General features: G+C 39.3%; 1 protein-coding gene across 1 annotated transcript; it reads left to right on the top strand.

Moving 5' to 3' along the window:
• Positions 1-2,280: 2,280 nt before the first annotated feature.
• Positions 2,281-11,467, top strand: LOC121860934 (chitinase-3-like protein 1). The gene is made up of 10 exons (XM_042358324.1): positions 2,281-2,490; positions 2,781-2,932; positions 4,355-4,498; positions 4,669-4,800; positions 5,059-5,310; positions 7,974-8,162; positions 9,488-9,622; positions 9,783-9,950; positions 10,176-10,289; positions 10,987-11,467. The coding sequence occupies exons 1-10, from the start codon at positions 2,439-2,441 to the stop codon at positions 11,122-11,124; spliced, it is 1,476 nt and encodes a 491-aa protein (XP_042214258.1). The 5' UTR covers positions 2,281-2,438; the 3' UTR covers positions 11,125-11,467.
• Positions 11,468-15,266: the final 3,799 nt, after the last annotated feature.

The following is a 15,266-nucleotide window of genomic DNA, read 5'->3' as shown; positions in this document are numbered from 1 at the left end:
GGTCATGGTTGTTATAATCATGGTCCTGGTTGTTATAATCATGGTCCTGGTTGTTATAGTCATGGTCGTGGTTGTTATAATCATGGTCCTGGTTGTTATAGTCATGGTCGTGGTTGTTATAATCATGGTCGTGGTTGTTATAATCATGGTCGTGGTTGTTATAATCATGGTCGTGGTTGTTATAGTCATGGTCGTGGTTATTAGGTACTGTAAGTACGTATCTAGTATACTATAGGAAGTAATAGAATAAAGGTAAGAAAAAATTATTATGAATCACCGATGATCATTCTGAGATAAATTATATTATGAAGAGAAGTGACCTTGATTCTGGTTAGATAACTCACCATCTGCTTAAGTCATCACCTGTGTTAAGTCATCATAGTCATCATCTACGTAAGTCAGTTTCAGGCCCATCTCACATGACTGACCGATCGATGTTCTTTCCGGGCGAGGGTGTTAGTTTTCAATGCGACTTATTATTTACGCTGGTGGATGTAAGACCAGCTACCCTCACTGACGCAGCTATGGTCAATTTGGTGTTATTCTTGTTTATAAATGCCTTCTAATCTGTCTCAAGTCTATCCGCCCTGTCTATTGCCATCCCAACTGTCTGTTCGTCTGCGTGGTGTTTGATTGTAAGCCCGCCTGTACTCTTTGTGTCATCAAATCTGTCTGTCTTATCCGTTGTTGGCGTGTGTCTGCCTGTTTGTCTAATGTGAACCAGTCAGTCAGCTGTCAACCTGTATGTCTGTCTGTCTGTCATGTGAGTTGCCATGTTGTCTATTTGTGCATGTATGAATCTGTCTATTTTTGTCAACCTCCTGTCTGTTTCACTGTCTATAGTCACCCTGTGTCTATTGTAGTCATCTTCTCCATGCATTTCTGTTATTATCTTTTTATCTCTTCTCCTTTTCCATGTACAGTCAGCCACAGGAATAAGTATACACTGTAGCTGTAAGGTCGTCTGGTAACGTTGAATCTGCGCATCCAGACACATGATGAAACTCAGCTCCCCCACCTGTTATCTCTAACTATTTTCTGTTTCCCCTTCTTTATTCTTCTATATACTCATCTTCCTTCCTTTACTAATCAAAACAACATTAAAAAAAAAGTAGGCTAAGAGAAAAGGTGGGGGGAGGAGGAGGGAGCCGTACGATAACTGCAATCGTCCGGCTGACAGTGTACAGCGACATCTTTTGCCAGCGTAAATAAAATGGTTAATTAACGCCTTCCTGAAGAAACCATAGACATGGGACCAGGTTTGTTCCACTCTACGATTTTTTTGCGATTTTTCCATCAAGTTTGATGAAAAACGATTGTGCTGTTTAGGCTGCCCAGAACAGATACACGGCTTGTCCTATAGTATATATTAGATATTAGAAACGGCCTGAGTTGCCAGCTGTCTCTAGCAGAGTTTGAAGAACCTTGAACGAGACAACATGGGCCCAGTATATGGTTACCTACATATCTATGATGCTGCAGTGATTAAAAAATTACTTAGCTACTTAACCGTAAAGTAAGAATATGTGGTGAACAAGGTACAGCGACGGGAGAACAACTTCATCATTCTATTAATTAAGTTTGGTACAGTACTATAGTACAGTTAACTATTTTGGCCAGTGCCACTGTTAAATGACTAGCATGAAGGATACAGGGTTAAATTTATTAAATAAAATGGGCTCAACACTTTAAACAAACAGTACTGTAGTTGATACTACAGGCATCATAGAGTAGCAGTATAATAAAAATATAATAATAGTAGCAGTACAATATAGGTACTGAAGATCTCACATACCACAAAATACAGTATCCATTCTTTCCATAAAAAACATTGGGAAGGTGACAGGTGTGAGTTTTGATAACCCATGCTGACCTTGCTTACCTCCCACACGACATTACAGTACAGTAGTTTTGAATCATTTGAATGAACTCCAGTTTTTATTTGGCAAAAAAATTTATATCAGGTGAATCATATGTTTTTGTCGTGTTAACACAAGTTTGGAAAGAAATAACTGAGTTTCTCACTTCAAAAGGTTCTGTTATTCAATTATAATTTTGAATTATTCTGTAAGTCTAAATCATGGTAGATATACCTCACATCATTAATTTGGAGGGAAATAAAATTTATTAAGTCATTATTGGATTTAATAGTACACTGCATAATAATTTTGGTATGCAGTATTTAATGACATAATTCTGCAAAAAAAAAAAAAAATAGTTTACAAGGCATGGATTGTTGGATCTGTTAATCTCTTCTTTTTTGACAACTCTCTCACACAGCCTGGAGATGAGAGATATCAGCTGTCATGTGCAGGAGATACAGCTGGGTGTCGTGTGCATGTGGATCAACACCTCGGGTATAAATGTTGGAGCAGACCTTCAGGAGCACCAGTGGTCGTCAACATCCACAGTTGACTCCTTGACGAACAACAGACGTCATGAAGTTGTTGGTGCCTCTCTCACTGTTGGCCCTCGCCCTCGCCGTCACAGGTGACACTCTTACCATTATCTTAGTCTATTGACTCAGCTCTATTGTTTCTGTGTCTCTGTAGACATATGGAGGTGTAATGTAATTGTGATGAGAGTAAGTTGAGTGTGTTTTTTATAAAGCCTTATGGTCAGACCAAGGTTCATGATACATTTTAGGTGTTACAGTTCAGTTATTAACAAATTAGCAAAGTAATCATAGCAAACTCTCCAATTCATTGCATGACTGATGTTCGTACATAATACTGTCCTGTACTGTAGATTACTAACAATGCTCCTGTTTCCTGAGGCAGCTGCTAACGATGGCCTGATGGTCTGTTATTATGGCTCTTGGGCCGTGTACAGACGGGGTAATGGCAAGTTTGATGTTGAGGCCATTGATCCTGCCATTTGTACCCACCTCATGTTTGGATTTGCTGGTCTTGGCAGTGACAATAAGATCAAGGTAAATATGTCCTTACTAAATTATCTTATCTTCCCTCTATGCTTGTACTGTACAGTGGGAGAATGAAGTATATTCCCAACTGAGGCCGAAGTATATTGAAACCTGGCAGGATTTAACTGGAAGCATTACTGAGACTACATGTGTGTGTCGAATGGTTCTATGAAGCATTTGTCAAAACCTGCAAAAATGCTCCATTCTCTCACTGTACATGAATCAAGTGCAGGGACTCAATATTTAGATGGCCATTAAGCTTTTGTTCTTATCTACTCATAAATCACTAATTCAGCTGTCATAAGTCGAAAATGCGAAAATAATAAATAAAAAATCTAAAATGGGTGTCTCTTTTTCTTCTCAGCACCACAAAACTCTCACTTTTATGCTTGCCAGCCATTTTAAAGGGAATTACAAACAAAAATTTTGTCAGTACACGGCGCGATCACTAACGCCGGGACTCAAAAATACGTAATTTGAAAAATATTTTATACGACTGTGGCGGTCGTATGTCCGGGTGGTCGTAAGTCGAGGAGTACCTGTATAAACAGTCTCTCCTCGACTTACGACATATTCGACTTATGGCAACCCGGACATACGACAGCCCTGTCTCCTCCTCCTGCTTCATCCAATTAATGGAGTCTCCATACTTAATTAAAAAATTATTGGGGCCCCGTGTGCATTCAGCTGACTACATTGAAGGTAAGTGCACAGTAACACTTTATTAATTTTTCATTATTGATTACTTTTACTGTGCTGTACAGTATTTCAATTTAGAATTTCTATGCACTATTATCGCCTTTTCGACTTACGACCAAATCAACTTATGACCTGGTCGTCGGGACGTAACCCCGTCGTAAGTCGAGAAGAGATTGTACCCTGTATATAATTGTTATATTTATTATTACTTTTACAAAACACTCTGGTTGCCACTGCTTATATATTCTTGGGCAGAGTGAAACTATGGGCAAGTTTCTTTATTCCATTGAGGACCTGGATGTTGGCAAGTTGTCCGGTCTTCTTGGATTATTCCTTAACACTGGGTCATACGGCTTGTTAACTTTTGGTGTAGAGTGGTTGTTTTGTTGTCAACAGCTTCTGCACCTTAAACAAATTCACGTCTTGGTGGCCCCAAGACCGGCCTGTCTCGAGCATGATGGGCATCCATTATTTTTATTATCTTTGAATATTGATTACATTATAGTTTCTTATGCAATATATTTTTGCATTCATTTTTGGGACTTCATTTCCGGCATCTTCATGGTGTAGATTATTATAATATTTTTCTTTTCTATCTTTAATTTCTTTTTACACTGATTTTTTACCCCCCAGGCCTCGTTGTGGGTCAGTGACCTGTGCCCAGGTGGGCTATTCCCCGTAAAAAAAAATAGGCTCTAGTACAGTACTGTATTCATAATGTTTGGTTTACAGGTACTGGACCCATGGAATGAGCTGTGTAAAGACTCTGGTAAGTGTGCCTACAACAGGTTCACCGCCCTTAAAGCGAGGAACACTAATCTAGTCACCATCTTGGCCGTCGGCGGCTGGAACGAGGGATCCCCCAAGTACTCTACTGTTAGTATCTCATTTTCTCCACTGTTCCAGAACACATTTAAACAACTCAGTTTATGTGTGTTAGTCATGTAATAATGAGCAAACCAGTAGAGTGTAATATCCAAATACATCACAAATCTGTAAATGTACTTTTGTCAAGCTGAAGTATTTAAAGTTTTCTCTGGTCTCAGATGTCTAGCAGTGCTTCCACGAGGAAGATCTTCGTCGACTCCTCTATAGAGCTGTTGAAGGAGCACAATTTCGATGGTCTGGACATGGACTGGGAGTACCCGACACAGCGTGGAGGCAAGCCAGAGGACAAGGTGAGTCACTGACTGTTGTGTCAACATTAACATTTGTACGGACATCTTGCTGAAGTTAACACTTATCTATTCTATACAATATGATTGAATAACATAAATATGAATAACATAAATATGAATAACATAAATATTAATTGAATAACTTAATACCAATATTTTACATCTTTGATAAGTTGTAGAGACCAAAGCCCCAAGTGATCATGGAAGTGCTTCATGACAGACCAGAATCATTGACACATGTGGTGTTGCTGCTCACAGGTGAACTTCATCAGCCTTCTGTCAGACCTCTCAACGGCGCTACACGCTAACAACATGATCCTGACGGCAGCTGTGTCAGCCGGTAAGCTCACCATCGACCCGGCCTATGATATCCCGGGTATGGCTAAGCATCTTGATATCGTCAACCTGATGGCATACGACCTGCATGGTGCCTGGGACCCCTACACCCACCACCAGTCTGGCCTCTACCAGTACCCCGACGACACGGGAGATAATGTCTACCTCAACCAGGTGAGTCACCGGCCTCTCTGATCTACCATGATGCACACAACCCAATTTTTGTCTTAGAAGTTAATACAGTAGTGTGCTAAGAAAAATACCGATTGTTATTTGAATATGTTGTTAAACTGGGAAATTGATGCATAGCTGCATATTAATAGGGTGTCTCACACAAAAATGCTCAGCATCAAATTACAACGACTGCAGAGGTGGATTCGGGGGTGTCCTAGGGTTCTGGACCCTTCCTCTTTTCACCAGAAAATTCCAATACTTTTTCTTTAATGCAGTATAGGTATTGTACTCAGGCATTTTTGTATAACAAAAAGTAATTAATGTTGACCTCAGAATATTTCCTACTATCTAGTGCACATGGCTTCAAAATGGCCTCAAAATACCCATGATATTGGTCAGAGGGGCTTACAGCCGGAAAATTCCGGCTTTGGGGATGATTTTCCCGGTACCCGGAAAATTCCGGGATGAGGGATTTTTTCCGGGTTCGAGGGATGATGTAATGGACAATTTCTGGAACTTCTGAGAACATTTTTCCATTACTCGGAAAATTCCGGGTATGAGGGATTTTTCCTGGCTTTGAGAGACTCGTCTCGTTACCCAGAAATCTCTCATTCCCGGAAGTCTTCTGCACCAATTGTTCCGGCTAACGGAGATATCACTGTATATATGGAGTCGTGGTAATTTTTTATATTTTGCTGTCAAATATTATTAATTTGCTGCTCCAGCGTTTATGTACAGTACATAATATTCTTTTTATCCCAATAGCTATTTTGGATTTTTTACCATTATCATCAGGATTCTTTGTTAGGTTAGGTTAGGTTAGGCCATTTAAAAACACCAAAATACACTTGTAAAATATCTTGTACCAATTGGGGAAACTGGGATAAAAAAAATTTACCCATAAAATTTTTGGAAATACCATTTCAATGCTCAAATGTGACTTAAAAATAAATAAAATAAAATATTAAACTATAAAATAAGAAGAAGAATGAGTGGGAAGTAAATTCTACATTTGAGAGATGGGAAGTACAGTATGGTGGTTGGATAACTGGACTCGGCAGAAACTTTCCGTCTCTACACTTGGAGGCTCCGTCACCCCATTAGAACAACATTATGCAATGTCATCATAATTCCCATATTATTTAGGTTTAGTTGTGGCTGGGTTTAATAAAACAATATTGTTAAATAATAAATTTTTCCAAAAATTCTATGAAGTATTGGAGGTCCCGAGGTTACGAACGGGTTCCGTTCCTGAGGACGTCCTTAAGTCAGACTTGTACGTAAGTTGGAACACATGCTATGTGCATACTGCACTTGCAGAATTTTTTTTTAAATCTCACCATATCATAGCCTAAGTCGTTATATACATTTAAAATCATTGAATTTAAGACAAAGGAAGAAATAGAATGACAAAATACAGTACAGTATTACCCCGCTTTACACGGTTTCACTTTCCGCGATTTATCATTTACTCTTTATCATTTACGCGGTACCTTGCCAGAACCAGACTTTCACTTTCTGCGGTGCATCTACTCATATACGCGCGGTGAAGTATAATTATTATTTTTTATTTAACTCATAAAATTCATACAAATTATCCTGCCAGAATATAATTTACATTGCTGGAATTCTTACAATATGATGATCATTTTGAATATAAACATCATGGATTTTGCATTAGACATACAAATTTTAGATCTAATATTTTATCGTTTGTGCAAAATATATGAAGTTTACATTCAAAATATTCCCTGACCTGCAAGGAATCCAGAAATGTCAATTATATTATCCTAACTTTAGTCTGAGGTATTATTTATTACTAAACGTTAAAATCTAGTGGTTTCTCAGAGAGGTAGGAGCTAGTGAGCTGGGAAGAAAAGGGGGGGGGGATTTGAGTCCATTATTTGAATAGACATTAACCTGGCGACTGTATTTCTGTTAAATATTAATTGTGTGAGCATACCATCATAAAATTTAGATGTTATTTTTACTACATCATAGGTATTGTGTCGGAAAAAGTGGAGTTTGGGGGTCGGGCCAGTCTCTATTGGAATTAATCCCATATGTTCTGTTGTTCACTTTCCGCGGTACCCTGTGGGTTCAATTGACCACGTAAATCGGGGTACTACTGTAAATGAAAGTAAAAAATAAGTCATCGGGTATATAAAATGCTGTAAATTTCAAGTTTAACCTCATTCATGTTGGTGGATGTTCGCAACTCGGGGACCCCATGTACTCAACCCCGGACGAGTTATTGAGTCGTATTAAATTATTGGTTCTTTGTTAACATAGCGCGAACAGCTGACCAACCACCTAGCCAGGGAAGGAGCTGTTTATGTAATATAGAACTACTTTTGTATTTATGTCTTACTGTATTTTTTAATGTACTGTATTATATACAGTACAATATTTAGTGTTTAATAAAGCAGTGTTGGAACAGTTTAGAGTACTATACTGTATTGACTTTTTAGGTTCCAGAACCAAACTACTGAACTGTACCTGTAATTATTTCCATTTAAATCCCATAAACTAATGTTTATGATTTGATAATTCACAATGTCTTCTGGTACCTAACCCATAAATTATTGAGACTCCACTGTATGAGAAAATGATTCAAAACAATGACAAAGTGTCATCACCTCAGTGTAATGATGTGTTTGCAGGACTTTGCTGTGAGGTACTGGATAGATGGTGGAATGCCAAGCACTAAGATTGTATTGGGTGTCCCTCTGTACGGTCGCTGCTGGAAGCTGGACTCTAACACAGAGGAGCATGGCTACTATGCCCCTGCTAGGAATCCAGGACCTGCAGGACCCTACACCAGAACTCCCGGATTTTTAGGATACAACGAGGTAATGAACAATACTAGTGAAAGTTTTTCAAACTTGCATGTAAGTGATGACGGGGAGTTAATGTATTTTATTTACCTACCCGTAGAAGACGCTGCATCGCGGAAGACGCACCCTGATTTTGGAAATGTAATTCTCGGAAAAAACTTTTTATACTTAATAACCGACACCAGTGAAACCATTGCTGGATATACAGCCCTTTTGGCACAAGTACGCACACCTCTTAGAACTGCTTATGAGTCGTCATTTTCATAAATTTTTTATAAAAAATCTAGCGGGCTGTAGTGTTTACATTCTTTCTCTTGATTTTGTCGGTATGACAATGACGAGAAATATTTTCCATTCGTGGTAAGCAAATATAAACATGTATATCACTGTCTAAAGAAAAGAATAAAATTTTGTTTCATGAAGCGAAAACACCAACAAGCAGTTCCTTTGAAGTCATCCACCCCTGTGTTTGCTGCAAACCTTCTTGCTTCCAAAATTATCATCTTCTTAGTCACCGCAAAACCCAAGTTTCTTTGGTCTAATATCCAAGTTTTCAAGTTTTCTTCTAAGTATGGACATTTTGCTGGTACTATATGAAGATTATGCTTCTGTTTATTTGCTTTTTTTTAATTCATCCTCCTGCTTCCTCCACTGGTGAATCATCTTCTCAGTAGGTGGTGGTCCGAATTTTCTCTCTGTTGCCCTGTTTCCATGTTCTTTGGCATATCGCACTACTTCAAGTTCAAATGCTATATTATGTTTGTCACCTTGATACACCTACCATAGATGAGGGAGATAATTTGCAGGAATGAAAATGGCTTCTGACACCAGTGAAGGCCTGGTAGTGATGGAACAAAGTTCTAGACACAAGTGTGAAGAAACAAAAATTCCTGCACTTTGAGACCAGCAGACAACCTTTTGCAATTCCTCAATAGATGGCGCCTCCGCACCACTGCCATTAGTAAACAAACCGCACAGCAGCAAGGGTTGTGTAGCTGCAGCCTTTTATTTTTTATTTTTACCTACTAAGTAAATAATCGTATTTTTCGCAGTATTTCAACAATATTAGTTAAATCATATGTTTTATAGTATAGAGAATACTTGTAATTGCTAAGTAATGAGGTAACAGTCTTTGTAAGGGGCTGATTTCAGTTGACCCTAAGAAAACCTCTGCTACAACCCATCAACTAGCGTCGTGGAAGACGCATGGTAATTTTCAAGTTATATTTTTGTAATAAAAAATGCGTCTTCTACGCCGCAAAATATGGTACATGAAAATTACACGACTCATCAGAATAACATGATCACTGTCTTAACAATCTAACTTATCTCTGGTGCAGATCTGTGAGTTCCAGAAGAAAGAGAATAACTGGGTGGTAGAGATAGCACCAGGTATGAAAGAGCCCTACACCTACAGCTACAGCCACAGTAGAATCTGGTGCTCTTACGATGACCATGACTCCTGCGTCGAGAAGGTAAGAGAAACTTGGCGACTGTGGCATTTCTAGTGACCAGTTAGCTCTCAAAGACCCACAAAAGGTTATTCTTTGTTTCATAATTTATAGATTCTGTATCATAGCATGGATTCAGGTGACTATCTTTCCATATTATTAACAATGATAAATATTTGTTTAGGCCAACTATGCAAAGAGCAAGAACCTGGCCGGTATGATGGTCTGGAGTATTGAGACGGACGACTTCCATGGTATATGTGGTCGCCCCTTCGACCTTATCAAGACTCTGAGGGAGACGTTTACTGGTGGTGACATTCCTACACCACCCACACTACCCACCACTACCATTGTAAGTCTAACCAGTCGGGGTAACCAATAGGAACCCCAATAGCTTTGCTGCCCATAAAACCAAATCCTATTTATTAAAAATCTTGATCAACACAGCACCCAACTTGGACCACTCCCACTTCCATGGATCTTGCTAGTTTTACACAAACATACGTAGATATTTTTGTTTCTTATGTTCAGCTTAATATGATCTTATACATTTCTTTACTAATGAACCTATCACCAGGACCCAAGTGCACCCCCTACCACTGCTCCTCTTCCCCCTCCTGATGACAATTGTTCAAGACCTGGCATCAATGCTGACCCTGAGAACTGCCACCACTACTACCTCTGCACTGTGGTGAGTGTTGATAATGCAGAAGTTAATTCAAAAGTGCCAGGTGTAGTTTAATTTAGATTTCAATTATAACAATAGGAGATAGAGAAGTACTTTAAATTTCTTGATGAAGGTTCACCTTATCATTAAATGTCTAAAAAAATCATTATTGAAGAAGAAACATTAGCTTGATCAGTGTTTAGCCCTTAAGCCCTGGGTTGGGGTGCTGCTGGCAGTATCCCCTCCCCCTTGCAGGGATAAATTGAGAAAAAAATTTACAAAAATAATAATAGAAAATAGGCAGACGTTCTAGAACGTCACCCGGGGCCTAAGGGTTGTCATTCACAAGTCACTATCTATCCACAACTTATATTTAGTCCTGTGGTCTTCACTTCTGGCTGTATGGAACTCACTCTATATCTAGGCATGTATGCTTTGTATGGACTCCTGTACTTTCATCTAAGGTGGATAGTTATGGATATCAAACCTGTATTGTGAGAGAATGTTTTGTGTGTGTGTGTGTGTGTGTCACCTAGAGCTATATCTGATGTATCAGATTTCTAGTATGCTGTAATTGAAAATAAATTTATCCAAACTTTTTTCTTATCTAGTTACAGATTATAATCTTTTCAGATTAAAATTGAATTACAGTATTAATACATATAACATGCTGTGCTAGCATACATGAATATATTATTATATGAAGTCTGTTCTGTGGCAGAGTGTTGACAACACATATAGTGCACAAGAGGAGCTGTGTGCTGCAGGCACACTTTTCAACCCCAATGCCAGCATCTGTGACTGGGAAGATGCTGTGTGTGCTATCGGCAGTGGCATCTGCAAAAATGACTGTCCTTGAACATCTCGCCTCCATCATCATACCATCCTCAACATGTCCTCTACATAGCTTTACTGTTACACCTTGAACTGTGCTTGTGTATGGGTACAACAATGAAGTCCATATATTTCCCTGCTCGGTGACTAACATTTTACCATAGACTGGATGCAGGGGAGTGCCCAATAAACTTACCTGAGTTCCTTCCAGGGGCAAATCAGAATCCAATAAACTCAGCAACGTCATACTTCTCTCAGGTAGTGTTTCATGAGCACTGGTTATCTCTGTTGAGATGATTTATTTATATGTATATTAGGGAGTAAGGTATTATTTTCAAGTACTGCATTGAATAAACTCATCTTTTGAATTTTTTCTTCACTTTTCAACCTTTTAAAGTAAGTTTCAGAAACAACAAACAAATACAACATTACTCTTATCATAACAATTTACAGTCCTTCAAACACTGTACTGTTATTCCATATCAAAACATGGAGTACAAACAAGATCCACTCACTGTACATGATATGTTCCTTAAAACCTGTATGGTATGTTAACTGCATAGTAATATTGCCTTTAGCAAAAATCCCTTTTAACTGGAACTGCCTGATAGCCGGAATTGAAATTGGCTCGGAATTTTCCAGAAAATTCCGGATTTGGGAGCGTTTTTCTAAAGTGCACATCTGGAAAATTACTAGAAATTTTCCCAGTACAGGGGTACCTGGAAAATTTCAGGGATGAGGGATTTTATTTCCTGGTGTGAGAGATGAAAATCAGGCACATTTTCCGGAAATTCTGAGACAAATTTTCCGGTACCTTGAAAAATTCTGGGGATGGGCGATTTTGTCCATGTTTGAGAGATGAAATAATAAAGCATTCTGGAAAATAACGAGAAATTTCCTGTACCTGGAAAAATTCCGGGAATGGGGAATGCTTTCCGAGTTTGCGACACGATGTAATGCGCAATTTCCGGACATTTCGAGAAAATTTTCCCGGTACCTGGAAAATTCCGGGGATAGTGGATTTTTTCTAGGTTTGAGAGAGTTGTCTCGTGACCTGGAAATTTCTCATTCCTGGAAGTGCCCTGCACCAATTGCTCCAGCAAACTATATAGTGTACATGTATACTATCAAACACAATGGGGGATCCTACACAAACCATTGGCCTCCTTCCCCCACCATGGCCACTATTAATTATGGTAACCATCAGGTTGCTTAGGTTACTCAAGTATAAGTATAAAAGGAATTTCTACTTTTACAAATGAAAAAGTATTCTGAGTGCCTCAAGCTATGGGAATTGGGTATCTTGGAATCTCAGAGAATTGACAGAATTAAAAAAAATATAAATATAAAAAACAACTGGGTGCAGCAGATGATCCACAATTGTGATGGTGCTGCCATCTGCACTCTTGGTGAACAGTTTTCAGTTAAGTGTTTCTGTGGCAGAATTGGCTTGTAGTTTTATAGACTTGTGTACAGCATAAAATATCTTTGAAGTGCCCAGGATTGATATTTGGAACCAAATCTGTATTTGAAATACAGGAATGAGCATTTGCTTGGGGTTTTGTTGACATAATGATGGCATGCTTAACTTTTTCAACTGTTCCTGGTTCATTCCCTGGATCAGGCGTGAGAAGGGTGTTACTAGTTCATAAGCTATGTTCATAAATGATAACAAGCATTCAGTTTAACTAAAAATTTCAGTATTGATTATTACTCAAACAACTAATCAGTTTGCCAGTTCAATGTAGCAAGTTAATATGGATGAAAATAAGGTGAAATAAGTTCTGTATAAATATTAAGTTCCTTCTTTAATCCAAGTGAACTTGGTCCATGAATGATGAGGATGTGCACCACAAGCCAAACAAATCCCTTTAATTACCCCAAAAATGTACAGTAAGTGTTCGCTTAACGTTGGGGTTACGTTCCTAAAATCGCGACGTTATATGAAACGACGTTAAGCGGATCAATTCTCCTCATAAGAAATACCCTGTAGATTTAATGTGGGAGTTATGTTCCTGAGCCTCTCTGCCCCATGAAATACATAACATATTCATTTTTGGTCTCTAAAGTTTAGCGACAGTACCGAAACAACATTAAGCAGGACAATGTTAAGCGCGGACTTACTGTATTGTCAAATCTGTATAATAGGGCAGATCTGGTTAACGTGATTCATTTTATTTCTCATCATAAATTGTTTACTTTTAAAGGATCATGATACAGTACTTTATCTATTTCATATTATTGTCATACATTTCATTCTTTCTCCATATGTTCTGAGAAGGTGAATTGTGTACTAACTTGCAAAGCTTTATGTAATGGCCACAACTGAAGGGCTATCAGGAAGCCCTAACACTACATACAGTATAGGTGGTCTACCTAACACACTTGTTACATTGGCCCCATGGTCTAAACACCCTCTTTCACTATTCTCTTTTGTATCCTTCTTGCATATCCATACCACCACAACAAAGCTCTCTTCACACCACATTCCACAAGATGCAATGTTGGCTTTCTCTGTCAATGTAAGTTCACCGTAAATTTCACTATTTCTTACTCATTCCATTTTGGTTACCTCATCTTACATGTATCTCTCTGATAACCCATCTCTGTAGCTTGAATTTGTGGATATTTTTTTCACTCTAAATCAATGTTATACTCTCTAAGTTAATATAGGAAGTATTATACCATCTCAGAGTCCTTTTCACTCCTTCAAGCTTACATTCTAATCCTTGATGATGTGTTCTACTTTTACTTTACTTTTATCCTCTTCGCCACTGATCGGCTCGTTAGCCGCTTGGGCGATTGGTCACATCTCTGACTACTTTTCCTTTTCATTTATCCTCTTCACCAAAAGATCGGCTTGCTAGCCGCCCGGGTGATCGGTCACATCTCTGTCACGCACTGTTGGCAAGTACTGGGCATGCACCGGCTCCTGACTGTACCTGAACCCGCTCCAGTGTTGTTCAAGTCTTGCCTTGAAAGAGCTCACACTCAGTGTCTTCACAACACTCTCTGGTAGATTGTTCCAAGAGTTTACAACCCTCACTCCGAAAAAGTTTGCCCTCACAGTTTTCTGGACTTGCGGCTTCTTCAACCTTGAGCTGTGACCCCTTGTGGGGCGAGCGTCTGCCAGCTCCAAGTAAGGACACTCAACTGAGTAGTGCCCCCTGAGATGCTTATACACCTCAACTATGTCACCCCTTGCCCGTCTGTGGTATAAGCTAGGCAAGTTCAGGCGCTCCAATCTCTCAGGGTAGCTGAGGTTCCGAAGTGCAGGCACCAGTCTGGTGGCCCTCCTTTGAACATTTTCAACCAGCTGACAGTCCCTAGCATATCTCGGGGACCAGATGGGGTGATAGTACTCCAGATGGGGAAGCACTTCACCCTTGAAGATCGTTTCGAGGGACGGACCGTCTAAATATCTGAACGACCTTCTTTTAAGACTCAATAATTTATTTGCCTGGTTTATCTTCTTCTCGCAATGGCCCGAGAACTTCAGCTCATTGTCAACATACACACCTAGGTCCTTCTCACATTGTCTCAACTAGAGCAGTTTCTTCATCCCTTTGGGAGATATGATACGTCTCCTTACCGTTGGTACGCCCCAGGTGCATCCCCTTGCACTTCGTGACATTGAATCTCAGCAGCCATTTCTTTGACCATTCCTGGACCCCACAGAGGTCCTTCTGCAGCTCTTCACAGTCCGCTTGGTTCTTAATTTCCTAAAATAACTTGGCGTCATCGGCAAACATTTGTATGGAGGAGTGTACAACGTCAGGCATGTCATTTATGAAACAAACAAACAAACAACAGCTGGCCCAATACACTGCCCTGTGGTACCCCACTTGTGACAGGTACGGATGATGATTTCGTGCCATTAATCACCACACACTGCTTGCGATCATGTAGAAAGTCTTCTCTCCACGCTAGGTCATTTCCCCGAATTCCATAACCCTTCAAGTTTGATTTTCAGCCTTTCATGGGGTACATTGTCTAGTTCTTCAGTCGCCCCCCCCCCTCCTTCCTTGTATTGTTCCCTTCCTAATTTCTCTCTCCAGCAAACCCTTATTACTCATCACTCCCAGATGCTTGATATCTTTAACCCCCTCAAGTATCTAATTTTCCATCCTATTTTTTATTCATTTGTTAAGCTTCTAATCTTTAAGG

Source organism: Homarus americanus, unplaced genomic scaffold (assembly GCF_018991925.1).
Source record: "Homarus americanus isolate GMGI-L3 unplaced genomic scaffold, GMGI_Hamer_2.0 scaffold40248, whole genome shotgun sequence".
NCBI classification, from domain to species: Eukaryota; Metazoa; Arthropoda; class Malacostraca; order Decapoda; family Nephropidae; genus Homarus; species Homarus americanus.
The sequence above is the reverse complement of the archived record's forward strand: the minus strand, read 5'-3'. Positions and strand labels throughout refer to the sequence as shown.

Coding starts and splice junctions, on each gene's coding strand:
- LOC121860934 (XM_042358324.1), top strand. CDS start 2,439: ATGAAGTTGTTGGTGCCTCTCTCACTGTTGGCCCTCGCCCTCGCCGTC. Junction 5,311..7,973: donor ATAATGTCTACCTCAACCAG/GTGAGTCACCGG, acceptor ATGTGTTTGCAG/GACTTTGCTGTGAGGTACTG. Junction 9,623..9,782: donor ATGACTCCTGCGTCGAGAAG/GTAAGAGAAACT, acceptor ATATTTGTTTAG/GCCAACTATGCAAAGAGCAA.